At 39.1% G+C, this 19,861-nt stretch overlaps 1 protein-coding gene across 3 annotated transcripts in view; it reads left to right on the top strand.

Annotated features, from left to right (window-relative positions):
* Positions 1 to 19,861, top strand: part of SAMSN1 (SAM domain, SH3 domain and nuclear localization signals 1) — a 53,975-nt gene that overhangs the window by 24,093 nt on the left and 10,021 nt on the right. For all 3 annotated transcript variants that reach the window (XM_030458861.1, XM_008502930.2, XM_030458870.1), the window contains 5 exons: positions 12,502 to 12,573; positions 13,165 to 13,320; positions 15,418 to 15,538; positions 16,923 to 17,074; positions 19,368 to 19,574. In XM_030458861.1, coding sequence (XP_030314721.1) covers positions 12,502 to 12,573; positions 13,165 to 13,320; positions 15,418 to 15,538; positions 16,923 to 17,074; positions 19,368 to 19,574 — 708 coding nt within the window. The remainder of the gene's footprint in view (positions 1 to 12,501; positions 12,574 to 13,164; positions 13,321 to 15,417; positions 15,539 to 16,922; positions 17,075 to 19,367; positions 19,575 to 19,861) is intronic.

The following is a 19,861-nucleotide window of genomic DNA, read 5'->3' as shown; positions in this document are numbered from 1 at the left end:
TTTTATTTGCTTGTTTGTTTCATCATCTTACTTCTCAATCATCAGCCAATTTAATTTTTTTTCAACAGCAGTTTCAGAAAGTTTTTTGTGTCTTAAAATACATGTTAGCAAATCTCTCCAGCTAAAGTCTTGAAATCTGAGGCATTCTGTTTTCTCACTAGAAAGTAAGGATCCAAAGTCTTTGTGGGGAAAGAACAGCCATCTCTCCCATGCCCATTGCCAGCAACCTGATAAGGATTACTAGATTCCACACTTTGATCCTCAGATCAACACACAGGCTCATGTGCCAAAGGAAAAAGTTGTATCTGTAGCCTATTCCAGTCCTGGGCTATTTCGTGTGTTACCCTAATTACAGCACCTTTGAAATTTTTATCAGCTTTTCTCAAAATGCAGATATAAGTCCTGATAGCAGAATATTTAAAAACAAGAGAGAAAATTTTCCAAAGGGAATATTTTAACATTAATATTCACTCTGCTTAGAGTAACAAATGCACTTTGGTTCTTTGTTTCCTTTCCTAAGCAAGGTAGAGTATTTCAAAAAGTATTCCTGAACCACCTTCTCCAACCATTTTTGGAAACCAGATTATCAGCCACATCTCTTATAACTGTACCTTCTTATAAATTCTGCAGTATAAATATCAGGGTCGCATATATCAGCATTAGTTGTCTTCTAATTCTTTAATTAGCTTTACAGAGCAGTTGACTTACTTCAGTATTATGTTTCTAGGAAAGCCAAAATACCCTGAACTAAACATTACCCAGGATGTCTGTCATTGATGGAAAAAACCAAGTCTCTACAGGCATGAATGGCAGAGGATGCGGCCTACAGTTTTCAGTAGGTTTCTACAATCTTCTAGAAATCTATTTTATAGCATAAAGCCAGACTGAAGTTTCTTGTCAAGTCATTGCTAGCCAGCTTGTATAAGAAATTTCTGGGGTGCTACAAAGACTGCAGCCAAAAGAATCAACCCCATGATCTGTGGCCAGAAACCCCTGGCCATACTCACTCCAGAGAAGGATAAAAAAAGTCTGGGCCTCTTTGATCACAATATGCCTGAAGTTTTACCTTCTGAAAGATTGCAGCAGAGACAGCAGAGCTTTCAGTAGTTAGAAACAGTTATTCTCTCAAGATATTGGCAATGTCAGTGTTCTTGCAAGAGGTTTTGCTGCTTGGATCAGGCTAGAGATTATTTATGCTATGAATAATTAGCAAGTCATATGTCCTTTAAACCATCCTAAGGAAAAGCTTTCTTTCTTTCTTTCATGCATCAGCTCAAGTTGTATTGTACGTGTGTTGATAATCCATAAGTGTGGAATATATGGTGTCACCCATAGATGAATGACCAGCTACTTTTTTCTGAAGTACTTTTCTGCATGCCTGTTTGCTCTTACCTTTCTACCTTTTTATATCTCTTTCCACTTACAGTGACTCAAGGGCATGTTCTTCCTTTTTTTCTTCTTCACAAATCTGAGGCTGAAATTCCAGCAGAGGGAAATGTTCAGAGATTTTAACTGCTTCAAGGAAGCTGCTTCTTTGACTATATGCATTATATACCTTGGTGCCACTTTTTCCCTCATACATGTTTAGCTTATTCCATAGATACACAGAAAGCTGAGTAAGAGCTTCACCTGTACACAGTCTTCAGGCTGCTTGAGTGCCAGCCTCAACCCCTACTGGCATCTTTCTTGTATGGTGAATATCAACAGCAAAGCATCTGTCATCTCTAACCATCATCACTTCTCTGGGAAGAAAATCTGATCATCCATCTTCTGTTTTGCACCATTGTGACTTCTGGATGGATTTTGATTCCCTTTCCCTTATAATGCTTCCCTCTCCTCCATCATCTTCACAAGAACAACCAAGCAACCCCACACTCCTGTACTTGGTTTCTATGGGATGTTAACAGGTTACTTCCTTGAGAACTTCAGAAGATTTACGTTCCTCTACTTGGTCATGCTGACCCCATTCAGAAGCTGAGGCAGGTTTGCTTCTCTTTCACTTACACTGAAAGTCAATCAAAGCATGAGGCTACTGAAATACTGGAGTACTTGGCTTTATGTCTTTCTGCAGTGTTTCTCATGGCTTCTTCAGGGAGATGAGAAGCACTAAAGAAGTGCTGTTCAGCCAGAAAACATGGAGAAGCTATGGTTCAGCTTCATGGTTTCCCTCTACCATTATGTCTGAGATAGAAATGAAGCTTTGTCACCAACAGCCTGCAGCCATGAGATAAAGAAATCAGCTTCACTTAGCAACAGCACAGCCAAAAGCAGATGTGTGAAGATGAGATTGGCAGAGTGGCTGAGACAGCTGAATGGGCTCACACAGCTTGACTCTCTGCTGCCTTCACCTGTGCAAAAATGATGCTGAACTTTTCCACTCATTAATTGCTTTCAGTCTCTTATACTTCTGTCCGTCTGCCTCCTTTTTAAAGAAGTTTACTCAAAAAACCACTTCACATTGCTGGAAAGGAGGCATGGTTCACTGATGTACAAGCGGGTTGGAGTCTAAAATGCATAAAATGACTGATAACAGTACGGCAAACACTCATCAAGTACATGGCAAAGCTTTTTTGTTATTGTCTCTTGAGGTATTTCCATGATCTTCTTGTCTCTATAGGGTAGGTTACATTTGACTGATCAGTATCCCTTATTAATTATGGTAAAATGTCTAAAAACTATGTGATTTTAGATTGTAGTTAGTATCTGAAGGAAAGGGAGAAGCAACATGTTTCTACCTATTAATGAAAACTTAGAACCTTGTAGCTCAATCCCCTTTTCAGTGATCATAGAACCATAGAACCATAGAATCTGACTAGTTGTCAGGGACCCATCAGGATCATCAAGTCCAACTCCTGTCCCTATGTAGCCCCCCCCTGAATTCCACCATATGCCTGAGAGTGTCATCCAAACACTTCTTGAGCTCAGGCAGGGTTGGTGCTGTGACAACTGCCCTGGGGAGCTTGTTCCACTGCTCAACTCCCCTCTGGGTGAAAAACCTTTTCTTGGTATCTAACCTAAACCTACTCAGATTCAGCTTCCTACCATTTCCCCAAGTCCTGTAAGCCATATTTGAGTAGGATTTGGAGTATGACCTTGAATCTGGGGTGCAAAGAACACCTCAAAGCCCTCACTGCCTGTGCCTCAGTAGCATCATCTCATTGCTTAGAGTGCCTCAGCTACACAGGCTACCTGGAAGCTGCAGGCACAGGGGAGGAGTGAGAACACAGTCTCAGTTTTGTTATTTGTGAGAATGAAAGCATACTTCAAGCATCTAGTGCATTTGTTTTTCACGAGATGAAACTGTAGTTTTCCACTAGGCTGTGATCACAGTAACCCCTTGCCACAGATATAATCAAAAAGAGAAAAGGAATCAATGTGCCCATCATACATTAACATTTTCTGTGCCCAGTACTCCCAGTGTTGATTGCATTAGTTTATTTCTGGTTTAAGTGTGATCTGAACAGAATCAGGGTGCTATCCTGTCTTCAGATAACTAGATTCTTTCCTTGGTGTTGTGTTGTAAAACTTATGCTACAAAGAACCCCCATAACTTAACACATCATAACTTCTGTATCAAGTATTCTTATGCAGTGCTAATTCAAGAGGAAACCCTGAGATGGAACCTTTCTTTCAGCTTTCACACTGGGGCAAAGTTAAAAGCTTACTGAATTTATTTTATGGATTCAAATTTCCAAGGGGTATATTAGATTCCAAGGCATATGTATGCAAGCACATCCATTTTTTGAAGCTGCAAAGCTGCAATGAAGTGCTACATGTGTTTTCTTAAACTCCTTAACTTTGGCCCATGGTTGGCAATAAGCCAATACTGGAACCCAGCCTTCTGACAAGGGAGGACACATGAAGGGGAAAAGGTGTTGGCACTGTTGATCATTTTAAAGGAGTCAAAAGTTAACCCGCTGTAATGAGTATAGTATCTTTTTTCCCCAAGATAAAAATAATGTAAATAAATGAACATATAGATTTGATGAAACACTAAAATTCACAGTGACTGATGATGGATATTGTACTGAATTTTGCTTCTCCACTATAGTGCTTCTCCATTAAGGCAATTTCAGCTAATCTCACTATGGATTCATTAATCAAGTGTAGTCAGGATGTCTGAAGGGAGATAATGAGAGAGAAAAAAATTGGTGTATTGTTTAGATCTTACTCTTCAGATAGTTTGTTTATTGTGTTCCATAATATTTTTAGACCAATAAGATCCAGTTACAATTGGTTATCATAACAGAAGACTAACACATTTTTATTTACTTAAAAGTTCAAAATTATTCCATAAATAGATTAACTTTGTGTTCTCTTTACATCCCATGCCTATACAGATACTGCAGTATCAATTAAAAGTGAAATGGAAACAAGGTGGGCTGGTAGCATTTTAAATTTTTCTCCCATTAGCCATAGGCACAAGCATCCATGGAGACAAAGTCCTTAATCCTACATCTTCTCCTCAAAGCACTAACATCCTAAATGGATATTGCAGTATCAGCAGTCTTTTAGTGCTTTCCAAAATTTCTCCTCTAAAAAGCCTAAGAAAAGATTTGTTCATTTTTTACTCATTTTATGCTCATTTAGGATTACAGACTGTATATCTGCCCCACATAAAGCTGTCACTACATTACTTTAAGGGAAAGAAAAAAAAGAAAAAAGTTGAGGTTCCAGGAGCCCAGTGGGGTTGGAGACTGCTGAAGATGGGAATGTTTATAAGCTCTGTGATATTAACTGCAGCACTCAACCTCAGGTGACATAAAGCATGCAAAAAAGAACTTTCTGTCAGTTTTATTATTTCTAAAAAGGTTCCCCTTGAAAGAGAAGAGTGACCTTGCTCTGCTGAGCTGACATATGCCACTGAATTAATGGCTAAGCTTTGCTGTAGGGAAGCCTGCAGAAACATTACAACTCCAATGGCTGAGTTTGCTGTGAACATTAATCAGGGGAACCAATATGATGTATCAAACACTCATTTAAAAGTAATAAAAACTAACTCTCTCCCCTCTCCCCCAAGTTTCTTAGAATTAGCTTATTGCTGGTCATTAGCTTTCTTCAAGGATAAGACTGCAGGATGGCAGTAAAACTTGTATAAGGGTTTTCTAAAGTTTGCTTACTCTTCAGAAAAACCAAATGAGCTTTTAGAATGGTTAGATTTAACCATGGCTTAGAGGTTATTTTTTAACCTTGTTTCCCTCCAAAAGGTCATCTGAAGGAACATCTTCCATCAGCTACCTGCCTCTCCCTAGCAAGGAATGCAGAAGCTGCCTTTCAATTCCAGGTGACTCCCTGGCAACAGAACCAGCTCCCATGTCATTCATAAATGAAGTGTAAGATAGCCAAGGAGCCTCTCACTGCCATTCCTGTGAAGGATCTTGCAGGGCTTTAGTACAAGGGCTGGGTCACAGGAACTCTGACCAGAACACTGTCACACCAGGCAGGTGTAATCTCTGCCTGCTCCCTGCTGCTCAGCTGTCGGGTGGGCAGGTGGGTTTGCTGCACTTGGCAGCTGTGACCACTTCTCAGGCTTGCCAAAAGGAACAGCAAAGCCCCCAGACATGCTGTGTTCCCCCTTGCTGTTCTGCCTGTGGACTATGTATAGCATGATGAGACAGTAGGTTCCTTAGCACCACTTCTGCTCTGGCACAGGAGTATTCATGGTAGTCACATTCCCACCTCCTCTGGGGGAGGATTGCCAGCAGCCTCACTCCGTATGTGCTGGGCAGGTATGGGTCTCCCTTTAAAACTGAGCCCTTGGGGGCTACATGCTTCTCAGCTTATCTTTGGCCATGTTTATTTTTGACTTCACTTAAAGCCTGCAAGCATGCATGTGAGTAATTCCTCTCGCACAAGAAATCCATCTGAACTCTGCAAGGTCAGGCCCTAGATAACACACAGCATTAATAAAATCATGCTGTATAAGTAAGCGGGGAAAAAACTTTAACCGAAGCAAGGTGATTAGTTTTTAAAATATGAGGACTTGTCTTTGAATTCATCAGGTTTGGAGGGGAGAAAGTTTCAGGAGAGGAAAGACATTGGTATGTAATACATTAAAGGTCAAAGCCTGCAGTGCCTCCTTAGTGTTTAACCACTCAGACAGCACACCTTTACTGCAGTCACGGGTCTGTGGAAGGTAGATTTTCAGGCTTGTCCCTCGATGTTTCTGCCCATGTGTAAATGAAGGGTAAAAAAGGGTAGCAGGAAGGTAGATGTGCTCATCATGCCAAGTCCTTAACTGTCATTTTCATAGCTCCTCTGAGTTTGTCACACATCCTTAACCTTCCTTTAAAGTCATTTTCTTTTCATGGTTTTGTGTGCCACTGAAAGTCACTTTTAATTAAATGTCATATAAATAATAAAGCCTTAATTACATAATTATTGCAAATACCTGTGTGCACACTCCCAGAATTGGATGGACTGCCACAGGAGCACTTGGAATGACTTTTCTCACTGGGAACTCATTTGGCTTTGCAGCAACTGTCCGGGAATGACGGTGCTCAAAATTCAGGGTCAATGAGCATGTAAAGAAAGAGGACTCAGATCTCTCTCCCCTTGCATATTTTGCAAGACTCAGTTGCAAAAAAACTTGCCAAGTGTTAAGAGCAATTTTTCTAAAATTGCCTCCTTATTTAGTTCCTTACAAACAAAAATCAACACAGCATTTTTTTACCAGATGAAATTGCCTTTTTGCTCAGGTTTCTTATGTGGCTTGCCTCTTCCTGAAGAAGACTTATAGACCTTGCCAACCACCATCTTCTCATTTAACTTCACCAACTGTAGCCTCCCTCTCACTCTCAGCTGCATAAGTGCCCTTGCCCTGCTCATGCTGCCCTTTGAAAACACTCGAGAACTGAGTTTCTGGTGGAAACTCTGACATGTGGGATGGGTTATCAGGAGCTACGTGCTTTGTGTCAGCATCAGTTCAGGCTCGAGAGACTGAGGCTGGTACCAGATAGCAGTACTGATAAAACAGCTGCTCAGTGTTTACTTTGGAGAGCAAAGTTTATTGACCTGAAGAAGTGCTAAGTACAATTAACTCATTATTTATGCAGCTTTTCTTTTTCCAGCCATTTCCTTCATTAAATGAGGGTGTTTGCTTTGATGCTTCATGGTAGCACTTCTGCCCACAAAACACTTTGCACCCTTCTCTCCTCAGCTCAGTGCAGTTACTGAATACTAGACCATCATTACAACCAGTCATTTATAGAGTCATTTTTAAGCCAGTTAAAAATGCCATTTCAGGAGATTGCCCTATTTGAGTTAGCAAGAACAAGCTGTATCTGTTTTATTGCTTTTGACTAGTGAAGTACAAGGTTTAGGCCATGTTTCTTGTGGGCTATAAAAGTTACATTAATAGCTTGGTTTGTGTTCAAAAGTTCTAGATGTGTAACTTATGTGTAAATAGAAAAATATACCTGTGGCAGGGAGGACAAAATGTTGTGTTTTTTTTTTTTTTTTCTTTTTTTTTTTTTTTTTTCTTTTTTTTTCTTTTTTTCTTTTTTTTTTGTTTTTCTTTATTTTTTTTTTATTGCTCTTTGGAGAGTTACTGAATCTTGTATGCACATTCTTGTTTTTTATATACAGAAGCAAGGGGGGATTTGTTGTTTTTTGTCCACAGAACATACCAAAAGCTAAAAATTGTTATCTTCCCTCTTGCAAAGGTATGAGACCATTTCTTTGATTATCCGTTCAAAAAGATAAACTGGCAGAGTGGCAGTAGTCATCCCTACCTTGGTAACTCTTAATTTCATTCTCAGAGTAGTCTTCTTCTTAAGGGACTGGGAGCATCAGAGAATGGATGAAATGAGTCAAATCCAGAGCTCCACTTATCTTCATTGATCAAAGCAGTAAGCACAGACTGTCCTCTTGGGAGCTGCTGTGGCTACTTCTGATCAGAAAGAGAAGAATACAAATGTCTGTGGCAAGCAAGAAAATTGGGAAACATGCCAAGCTCCCTTTACATTACTCTTGGTGACTGCATTTGCCCCTCTGCAGCTTACGTGGGTAGTCTAAGAATGAATGGAAGATAACATTGAAAATGTATGGAGGAATTTGAAGAGATTTCCCTGTGTGAGAGGGTCAGCACAAAGCCATTGCATCATGCTGGACTTAAAAGCTATTTTGAATAGGACTTGAAGCAAAACATAATGGTCCAGAATTTCTAACAGCAGGGAACTAGATCGCTGAGTAGTGTGAATTGTCTGAAGGAAAATATGAGATGACTATGAACCATAATGATTATTTAGCAAGATAACTGGTGTCAGTGTTGGCTCAAAGGTTGTCTTTAGACATGGAGAAGCTCTGACTAGTTTATCATAAGAACTAAGTCACCTCTATGATATGCCCTACAAGGAAAGGATGTTTTATGAGATAGATACTGATTGCAGAGCCTCTTTCTTTTATTTTTTTTTTCCTTTCTATTTGTATACCATACCATGTCCTGGGAAAAATAATAGACTATTTACAGACAAACCAGATTGCCAACTACAGAATGTCCAAATTGAAATAAACAGCAATTACCTAGCACTTACATCTTTAGAAGGATTACTTAAAGCTCCTGGATTTCAGGTAGCTGAAGATACAGGGAAAGATGCAACAAGGACTTAAAATACTGAAAAATATCTTTGATATTGTCTACTATGATAATTTGATATACTAAAGGGGTAGGAATGAAAATTACAACATCGATTTGTAGGAATTATTTAATTTGGGACTTCTGTGGGAAAATGAAAGCCTCTCTCCTCTGCTTATGCCTCCATTAGATTTTACTAAGCAAATTCATATTTGCTTAACATATCCTTTGGTAGCCCTTGCATGAATGCAGCCAGAAAAATCACTTAACTTTATAGGATGCTGAATCCTGGTATCAAAAGTCAATAGCATATTTTCTCCTAGTAGCTTTGCATTTACTTTAAAAGCTTCCCTTCACCTGGAAATAAGACCTGGCCGAGTCTTTACAAAGTAGGTGTTCGCTGACACTAATGCAGTGACTGACACTACTGAAAGTAATAGTCATGTTCCCCTCAAAGCCCAGAGCTCCTAAATCTGCTTTTCGTTACCAGTATAATGGGGTTGAATACATTTTTAAAAGGTGGTAGCTATTGATTACTTAATGGAAAAAGTTGGTATAGAGAATTGCTGAAGCAGCCTTATTTAGTGCTCTCCAGTGCAACAAGACCATTATCTAGAATAGTGGAAATCATCCTGCAACCCTTATTAATATTTAATAGAGATGAAGCAATACTGAAGTATGCTACAAAATAGCCCAAGGCTCCTGCACATGTAGGATATAAGGTTGTTTCAAGGGTCGAAAAAGAATAACTGATTTCCCTGTGCTCAAGCTGTTTATAGGTAAGAGCAACAATAAACAATGTTTTTCTTCTTGTTCCTTTTAAAGTAGTTGCAGCACATCTGCACTTTAATATACAGCTATTCTTACTAAACGCCTTGAAGTGATTGAATGCAACAGAAAGGTCAGGGTATGTTTAGAGATCACTGTGTGAGACTATTTTATACTTTCCCAAAACTGCAGAGAATCCCAGCCTCCCTCTTTCTATGCCTCCCACACCATGCTGCAGGGCACATTTGGCTGGGTTGACAAGCCAGTGAAAGGTGTTAATCCTGTCTAATAGAACCATAATCCTTGGGGCTGTGTTTTTATATCATATTATTGAGATCACCCCTTGCCACAGGATATTGTTCATCTACTTAATAGCAAAATTCTTTATGGAAATTTTAGGTAAAATTAAAGTATACAATCTAACATGTCCTTTTCAATTTCACAGGGCAAAACCAAACAAATAAACCACAATGTTTAGACAACAAAGATTTCCTGAGAGATTACAATCAATTAAGAGGAGAGTTGTGTTGGTTTTTTTTTTCCCTCAATGAAGAGTAAATGTCATTTTACTTCTCAAAAATATTCACAAATCTGTGTCAGCTTCTTCAAATAACCTTTGGCTGGAAATATTTTTCAGGTTAGATGTGCCCAGAAATATTGGGGGAAAAATGAAGTTATTACTTTTTTTTCTTAAGCCCGAGTAGTTAGAACATGGACCCAAAATGTGAATACACTTTCTCTTCCATCTCACTGTGTTCACACCTCTGCCATTGCTATGTCCACATTTATATATATATATATTATTTTTTTGAGGAAGGGAGCAGTTTAATAAATTAGTGTGGGGAGACAGGGAAATTAAACAGCAAGGAGCTTTTATTTTGAGTTGTGTTCCAGGGAAAGCTAATATTCTTCTTCTTGAATAGAGACTTTAAGACAAATTATTTGCACATGGTTTCCCATAGATTTTCTTTGTCATATTTTTTTCCCTCTGTAAATTCTTTTTAGTTCAAAAGTGACTGTGTGTGAGAGATAAAGGAACTAGTATGTGTAGTAGCTCTGTGATTTATGAGCAGGGACAGAATAAGACGAGGTCCTTCCTGGATGGAAACAGCCAGGGGAGGTATGTATGTGCTCCAAGTTGTTGGTATCATTTTGATGAACTCCTTCCTTAAGATCACTCTTACAAAGCCTGAATGCCACCTGTGCAGCATCAGGAGCCTGATGTTGTTACTGAGGATTCCCATTAGCTGCTGCTGAGACAGGAGGGTAAAAGGAGATAGAGCAGCAACCAGCAGCTTGGCAACTGAGGGCAAGACAGATACAAGGACATGCCAACACTCAGAAAGTTGCCAGCAGCTGAAATCATTACTTAGGTCTCTGCTCAAACAGGTCTTTGGTTTCTATTTTGCCAGCTGATCACACTCCCATAGCATCACTATCTCTGCTGCCTGGGTAGGGAACTGGAGGATGGGTGTAACAAGAGCAGTGTTCTCTGCAGAGGTTCATGTTTGGCCAGTTCTGCTCCTCTTCCTATCACTGAGAGATTTCTTTGTAGCTTCTCTGGAAGAAGGTTCATGCCAGCAATAAGCATGTCTGCAACACAAAGGCAGACCATGGGACCTGCTATTAAACCAGTCCTTCTGTCCTCCTCTTTTGTTGCCCAAAGGATGGTTTACATAACTACCTATGAGCCTACCTCATGAAAACTCTTACTTGGTAGAGAAGATTGGAAAGCTGTAACAATAGCTCAGATCCAGGGACTCACAGACCCTTTTGAAGCTTATGGCATTCCCAGATGGAGCTAGCTGGAGATGACAAAGAAAGAGGGCACAATGGGGTGCCCATGGGATTTAAAAACATGGGGATGAGATGAAAAGATGGCTTGAGTGGCTTGTGGGGAAGCAAGGAAATGATTTGGCTGAAATCATGTGGGCAAAGTAAATGGATGAATAAATACAGGAAAACATGTAAACAGGTGGTCTGAAATCATTAATGTATTTTCTTCCCTTCAGAGGGGATTTTGAATACCCAGAAATATACTGAGATGATCTTGCATAGTATATAATAATCAACCCTACTTCAAGAAACCTGATGTTACATTAGTAATAGATTAATAGTCTTTCATTTAGTATGGAAGACTGAAGAACTTTTAAAAAAGGAGTCACTATGGTTTGAGTATTGGTGAATATAGAAAAGCAAGCTCTTAAATACACTGCAGAGTTGATAAATGTCTGGATTCTCACTGTTGCTAGGGCCACACTTGAAGGGCCTTCTGACTTGTCATCAGTGCCAATTTATTCCATTTGCTACTGTGGGCTGTGCAGTGTCAGACAATTTTGTTTGGATATGTCTGGCAAGTATTTCTGTGTGACCTCTCTTGCAAAAATCTCCTTTGCCACTTCCATCCTTACCACATTAATTATCCACACACAGAAAGGGTGAAAATTAGAAGGAAGTAATACCAATCAGTTCATGGTCTCCTAATACACAGCTCAGGTGACCCAGCTTTTCTTATGTGTTTTGTCACAGGGTAAAATTGTGCCCATGTACATTTAAAAACCCGATTTTTAAATTGGGGGATTGGGAATTAAAGCACAGAGCCTGCCTCAATAGTTTATTGGTTACTACCTCTGCAACATATGCATTTTGGAAAAAATACATTCATAATCCTTGATGGTCCTTGCTGATTCCAGTTGGTAAAGAACCATAAGCAGTCTCTCCATCTGTGAAAGTAAACTGTGCAATTTGCCACAGTTGACACAACCATAACTGACTCTACAGCTCATATAATATTTATGGAAACATCTGTTTTTCTAAGCTCATGGACAGCAATCTTACCTAGAAATAACTCATAGGTAACTGTGTATAATTAATGTGAAACTAATGTAGAATAACTCAGTCATATCCATTTGAAGAAGTATTGGTCTCTTTTCCTCATTTTTCTGCTTCTGGCTGTACAATCACTATTTTTTTCCCCTATAGTCACCTCCTTGCTTATTTCTAGCTGCATGTAGCTGTTCATGGTCCACTGGTCTGCGGGGAACTTTTAACACAACCAAGTGACTTGACAGTTGTATTTAAGTCTTAATAACAGAACAAAACACCATCAGAGAGTCAAGATTTATCTTTTCTATGTTTTTTGGTTTTTTTTTTTACAGCGCACAAGCAGCTTTGGAAGCTTTGATCGTTTCAGGCATCACTCAGTATCAAAGGCAGATGATTCAGCTGAGGTCTGTATAACACAGTTTTACTTTCTTCACTTTACTTTCCCATGAGTTATGCAAAAGCTTTTGTGTATATTTTACACCGGTGAGAATTAGCTTGTGTACCTGAATCTGTTTGGTTGACTGAGTCCTTGCCAAAATGAACAAGAGAATCACACCTCAACTTTGGTAATTTGATACAAAGATTAGGAAAAAAAAAAATTAAAAGAGACAGAAGTGCTCTTCAGGTTGGTGCATTCCCAAAGTAACTGGCATGTGTATACAACCCACAGATGTGACATTTTTGTTTTCAAGAACCTGCATAAATCCCCTCAATTTTTATTTGAATTATAGACAATAAACAGTAGGAAATAGCATTTTCTGGCATAAAGTGTATTTTCTTTCTGTTAATCCCAGTTAAAGCAGTGTGCTGCAGACCTATTTAGGTACACAAATCTCCAGGGAAATGTCAATGAGTGACTTTTGTTGTATTGACTGCATTGGTGGCCTTAATATTTTTTTTTCTAGTTCCTGTTCCTGTTTTTTTTAATTCCTGTTCCACTACACTGAATTTCATTTCCATGGTGAGCTGTTCCTTATTTTCTTATTTTGAATCAGATACCTGAATTGGAGACTATAAGTGACGTTGGAGATGTAGTCCAAACTAAAGCAGCAAATAATGGAGGAGGTTTGGGGAAGAAGATGAGAGCCATTTCCCTTACCATGAAGAAGAAGATGGGTAGAAAGTACACCAAGGCACTCTCTGAGGAGATGGTAAATACATCTTAAGAATCTCAAGTTTGTTGATAACATGTGAACTAAAAATGTTATATGCATTTTTCCTGTGCACGTTTCAATTCACGTTATGGCAATCCATGAAAACATGATAACACATACTGAATTAAAACAGTTTTCAATATGTACCCTTTCTTTCATGTGCATGTTAATGTACACATACATGCACATAAACAACTAAAGCATCATTCAGTCAAGGCCCAAGATAGACATCAGAACTTCACATCACTGAAATCTGTTTTGTCATCAAGGAATGCATCTATAAGAATCACCAAAAAAAATATCTCCTGATATGGACTCAAGGGAGTATTGGATGAACCCCACCAGCAGTCTGATACTCAACCTGTGCAAAATACTTCATTAGAGGGATTTATCTTTCCATAAAATAATTAATTCCAAAGTCCATTTTATATAGGTCAGCCAGTATCCGAAAGCATGACAACTCACATGCCTTATCTGTTTTTACCTTATCTAATCTTCATCAATCTATCTTTATTAAACATAAAAAATGTTTTACACACTGCCAGCCCTGTTTCCTCAATATGTTTTGTCAATGAATTCTAAATTTTTAGAAATACAAAGAAAAAGGGCTCGACATATTTAGCCATCATAAAAGATGTGGTTAGTCTGCATCCTATCTAATGTTTGTCAATATCAAATAAGTAGGGAAAATAAATAAGAAACTTCACAGTTAGAAACTAGTATATTACAAGATCTCTTTAGACAGTTTTTGGAGGTCAAAGACAAGGATTCACACTTCATAAGTTTAGCTTGCACTTTTTGATAAAATTTGAGAGGTTGCAATCCTCTGCTTTTTATATAACAAGAAAGAAAAATCAAGAATTTCAACATTTACCTTCTGCACATCTACAGAAACAATTCATATGACAGCAATTCAATAAATTATCTGGTTGGACACATGTGAAGCACAATCTTCATTCTTGCAGGAAATGATGACAATTAATACCAGCCCACTGATTAGTCTATGGGTTATGCTGCTGACTCGTGTAGCAAGCAGTGTCCTTGGTGAAAATCAATATAGTCTTTCATTTCAATGCTATGCCTTATACATACCTGTATGGGTCTCTGCTTTCTACATGCACTATCATCTTTGCTTGACTTCATCAGCCAACTGATGAGGAAAATATTTTCCACAATAAACCTTAAAATCCTAAGTACTACAGGATGTTTCAGTTGCATCAGAATATCATGCATGTTGACACCATGATTTAACTTGCTGAAAAAATTCCATGCTTTGGAAGCTCATGTCTATATCATTTATTCCCTAACTTACCTGTGACTGAAACATGGATCTGAATAGACTGCAGTCCCAAAGCTGAGATTTAATGTTATAAATATATAATATTTATTATTAAACAATATGTATGATATAAATATGGATATAAAATATATCAATAATAATATAAAAAGGTCCAATTTCAGAAACCATCAGGTTTTGTGGAAGAAAAGTGTACCTGTTAATCCTGAAAGGCATTGGCTTCTAAGTCCAGTCCAATGAGTCCAGTGAGTAGGTGGGGCAATGCAGTGAGCATGGAGCTGGATACTGTATGTGTGTGCTACTTGTCTCCAGATTGCCCTGGCTTGGATGCCAGCTTGACACCAAGCACTCATGATTTTCAGAAGTTCAATGCAAAACACAGCTGCATCAGTTAGCTCTTCACCATGTGCTTTCAGAATTAATTTTTCTATAACCTCCTCTGAGACAATCAGAAAAAAAAAACCACCTGCAAATTTGCCTTGTAATCCTTTGTCAATGTTGTGGTATATTGCAGTCTTCTGAGATAGAGGATCACTTTAGCTGCTTAAGAAGGAGGGGAATGGAGTTGGGCAGAGAGGAGGTGGGATGTATCCAAGATCACAGAGTTCTAGGGGTGGTGCAGGGCATTCGTAGTGCCAAGTATCAACTTCTAAAATGCTTTCTGTAGTAGAGTGGTTCTTAATAAAGTGTAATGATGAGTTAATCTCGAATGATGATTTAAAAGACAAGGAAAAAGCCCAACAAATATTTGTCTAACATACATTTCTTAATGGTAACATCTGATTTTTACATTAAAGAATGAAGAAGGAAAAGATGACAGTGATCCTGGTGGTGGAATACACACTGAGAAGGCCTCCCTAAAAGCCAGTGACTCTATGGAAAGTCTCTATAGCCTGAACAGTGGCCAGAGCTCCTCTAGTAAGTACAGGATACCCACACCTCTTATTCAGTCATCGGATCAATATTGTTATTGTTTAAGTCTGAGGTATCAGCTGGTGATCAAAAATGTGACTGTAGAGAGCTCTTCTGTCTGGCAGGAAATAAGTAATTTGATTAAATGGGTGGCAGCTAGGGTAGATATTCTCTCCAGAAACAAGCTGGATGTTTTTAAGAGTGGAAATATTAATGGAAGTAAAAAAAAAAATAACATAGGGTATAGGAAATGCTGTAAATGGGTTATCACTTCTATAGGTCTGTCACCCATAAGGCTACAGTTACTGGGTACAGCCACACAAGCATCCTATCAGGGGTAAGTGACTGTGAGTTCATCTGTCTGCCAGCAGGTGTGAGGCAGGCAAAGTGAGAGATGTTTCTGAGACGGTCAGTGATGGGGGCCTGACCCCTGGCAGCTTCATATCATGATGCAGTGAGACACGGTTTGCTTCTCTCGAAACCCACTCAAAACCTTCCCCCAGCAGGAGAGAAGAGAAGAATATCTGCTGAGAAGTGTAATTTGCTTCCACTTCTCTTTCTGTTCCTGTGCTGTGGACATTTGCTGGGCAGCAGCCCCCAGCTGTCCATGATGACATTGCTGTGCCATCACTGCCGGCACTACGAGCCCTAAGTGGGGACCTGAGCTGCAGTCCAGAATATTTGCACTTAGTAGTTAATCTGGCCCTGAGACAGAGCTATGCACTTAAGCAATCACCTCAAACAAAACCATTTTTATGATAATTTTCTGTGATGTGATTTGTGAAAATTGTATATGGGAGTTTACTTCCAACACACTGCTGCTCTTATCTAAAAACATATTTGGATGGGATATTGCAGAGCTTGCTCAAATTTGCTTGAATTACTTTGCTGATATTTTATTGCTCAACTTGGATAAAATGACAGGCAGAAATGTTGATAAGATTAAAATTTCCCTCTGCAATGCAGGTCCTTTTGATGTTTCAGCTAGCTCTGTAATGAAATAAAATAACTTCCACGGTACTTGTTTTCATTTCTCTGAATAAACAGGAGAAGTTCAGCAGAATTAATTCCCTAAATTGCACTTTTAGAGTACATTTTATTAATCTGCAGAGGTAATATTTCAGAAAGTCTGTAAGTAAAATGTATAGTCTATTACTATCATCACCAGAAAAAGATTATTGTAGGGAAGATGCTAATGAAAGATCTCCTGCCTATTTTCTTCGGTCTCATCAGGTATGCTTTTTACTGAATGTGTTTTTCCTGGAGTGTGTCAAAACCACAGAGCACAGTCTATCTCTAATTCTGTGCTTTTGCACAGTCTCTGCTGCTGTGCAGAACTGCATGCCTGGGCATTTGGTTCACAAGATCTCTCAACTTGACTCTCTTCAAGGTGGGGTGACCAGCTGTTCAGATGGAACAAGCAACAGGGACAGCCTCCGTTTGGATGATGAAGTTCCCTACAGTGGGCCCTTCTGTGGTCGAGCCAAAGTGCACACTGACTTCACACCGAGTCCTTATGACACTGACTCTCTGAAAATTAAGGTGAGGCAACCACCAGGATTTCTTCTTTTCCAGTCAGAATTCCTGGAGGGCATTTCTTACACCTGAAGAAGATGTTTACTGATGCATTTTTAACTCTTACACACATGTAATACTCTAAAAGCAAGTCCAATCTGGTTTTGCAGTGCTTCTTTAAGGACTTAGTTCAGAAGATGCTGCAAAGACAGCTACAGCTAAGGGCTTTTTCAGGCATTGACTCCAGGTAGGTACCTCATTGTGGTATCTACTTGGACATCATAGATTTCCTAAGACTAAAATACATGTTACTTCCCACATGCAAGGTCTGGAATAAGAGAAACTTGAGTATCATGGGATGTGAAGTTGCCTTCCTAGCTTTTGCAGTCACAAGGACATATAAAAACTCAGTGGCACTCTTTGTCTTTAATGAAAACAGTTTGTCTATTGATTAGGTTTTTCTTTAGGCTTTTGAACTGTGAATTTGCTCTGGCCTTGTGTCCAGGCTTTGTGAGTGAGAAAAGGAGCTACAGACAAGGGCCTAGTTGAACATTACTAAAAAATCCCATCCCTTTTCATTTTTTCCATGCATTCAATATCATCATCCTTCAGACTACTCATGTCTGTAACACCTACTTCTTTCTTTTCCCTTTCTGTAAACACCTCTATACCATTCAGCATTCACCCTTCTTCACAACCTATTATTTTTTTCAAAATCCTCATCTGCACCTCACTGTAGTCTCCCTCTCCTCCTCTCTGGTCCATGTTACAGCCATTTCTTTGCCAGAAATTGCAGTCTTCTCCATTTGCCCTGCACTCTCACCCACATTTATTCAGTTTAAGTGGTCACAAAATGGCAAACGTCTGCTTGCTTGCATAGGTATCTGCTTTTTTTGGTCACTAGGGCAGTGTATTTTATAATTATAAACTAATACTTAAGGCTTTAAATCCTCTAAATTTATTTCACAAAATTTCAGTACCCTGAATGTGAATTCATAGTGCACCTGCAGCTTGGCTTAGCCCCACTATCTAATCCTGATCTGCATCCCCAGCTGAAGTTTCTGAGCCTCCGTGAATGTGCAGAATAATATATGTGCTTATAGAGCTTTAAACAAATGTTTGTTTAGTTTCCATTTCAAACATGCTCATAGCTCTAAGCTCCATATTTTAACAAAACCAGGTTCCTGTAACACAGTTAATTTCATACTTGGGTTTGTACCAAAATTAGCATGACCTCTTTACTTGCAGTTTCTTGACTAGACCAGAAAAGATTTAGAAGTCTTGGTTAACAAATATTTTAAAAAACAGAGTTTGATTTTTAACTTCATAAAAGGATGCCAAATTAAGAGTGTATGTAGCGACTTGTTAGGTATCTCTTTAACGACTTTCAACATTTCTGTAAGTTTTGTGATGCCTGCCCAAAGAGAGGACTGAATTCTGAGGTCATGAGAGCAAGTTCTGTAGGGGGTATGACTTACAAGAAGCTTTTTTTACTACAAGAATTACTCAGAATGACTCTTTTGCTGAGCTGAGACATTGGTTCCCACAGTGTGGCTGTAAACACCTTTACTGAAAAGCCTCTTGCAATAGCTGTGCTGCCACTCATTTTTGCACTCACAGTTGAGAGTGAATGCACAAGTGGGGGCAGCTGAAGCCTTTAGATCTATCTGCTAAGGCACCTTCCACTGTTTTATCAGTCAGTTGCCTTAAAAATAGTAGGGAAATTTTTCAACCCTTTGGGAAGGACAGACAGGAAGATATTAAGGGAGTTAAGTGTTCTTTATTGCTCTTGAGAAATGTAACCAGTGTTTTTTTACTATAAAATGGGTAAGATTCTACCTTTCACTGAAAGGTAGCTCCTCTATCAGATTTTTTTAAGACCTTTGAGACCTTTGAGACCTTTTGAAGACCTTTGAGATGCCTATTAATAAGATTGCTGAGTAAATTGTTTGGCACACATTTGGAAAAAAACCTCACAGTGTCCTGTTGCTTTTTGCCAAAGCTATGCCCACTATCCATTACAAAAGTGGATTGGTGATGCAACCCAACCCCATTTCAGTAGTCAAGTGGATCACAAAAATGGTGGAAGGGGCTGCTCACCCCTCCTTAACAAATGTTTGTAGATAAGGACTAGCTTCAATTTCTGTAATTATTTTGCTGGAACTTTATAAAAGCAAATGAGCTAAATCTAGGTTAAAAAGGTTACTAAACACTGACTAGTTAATATTCTGTGCTGTCTGTGCTGGTTTTGGTCCATCGAAGAAAATCTGCATATAACAAACCACATGTGTAAGCAGTGTGCCTCTTTTTATTGCTCTAGAAAGGAGACATCATAGATATCATCTGTAAAACTCCCATGGGCATATGGACAGGCATGCTGAACAACAAAGTAGGAAACTTCAAGTTCATTTATGTGGATATTATCTTGGAAGAGGAAGCTGCACCCAGAAAGATAAAGCTGCCCAGAGGAAGCAAAAGGACCAAGCCTAAAACATTGCAAGAGCTCCTGGATTGTGTCCACCTGCAGGTGAGCCAAGAGTTTTCCTTTCTCTGTTTGAAATGTTTCCTTTCTGTGTGCTTGAGTTTGGCTGCAATTTACAGGCAGAAGTGGAAAAGCAAGTTCAGTGGTCAGCAAAGCACAGCAGCTTCATGTCTGTCTTTTATCTGATGTGAGTGGTTTATAGAGCTGCACACATATAGGAGCTTTACCACATCATTTGGTTGGGCTAAGAGATCACATGAAGAGGCACAGTCATGTGCCTAAGCACAGGAGGTGTGTGAATGCAGACACCTCATGGGTAGGACTGCACTCAG

The sequence above is a fragment of the Calypte anna genome, chromosome 1 (genome assembly GCF_003957555.1).
Source record: "Calypte anna isolate BGI_N300 chromosome 1, bCalAnn1_v1.p, whole genome shotgun sequence".
NCBI classification, from domain to species: domain Eukaryota; kingdom Metazoa; phylum Chordata; class Aves; order Apodiformes; family Trochilidae; genus Calypte; species Calypte anna.
Note: the sequence above shows the minus strand (reverse complement) of the source record. Positions and strands in the feature narration are given on the sequence as shown.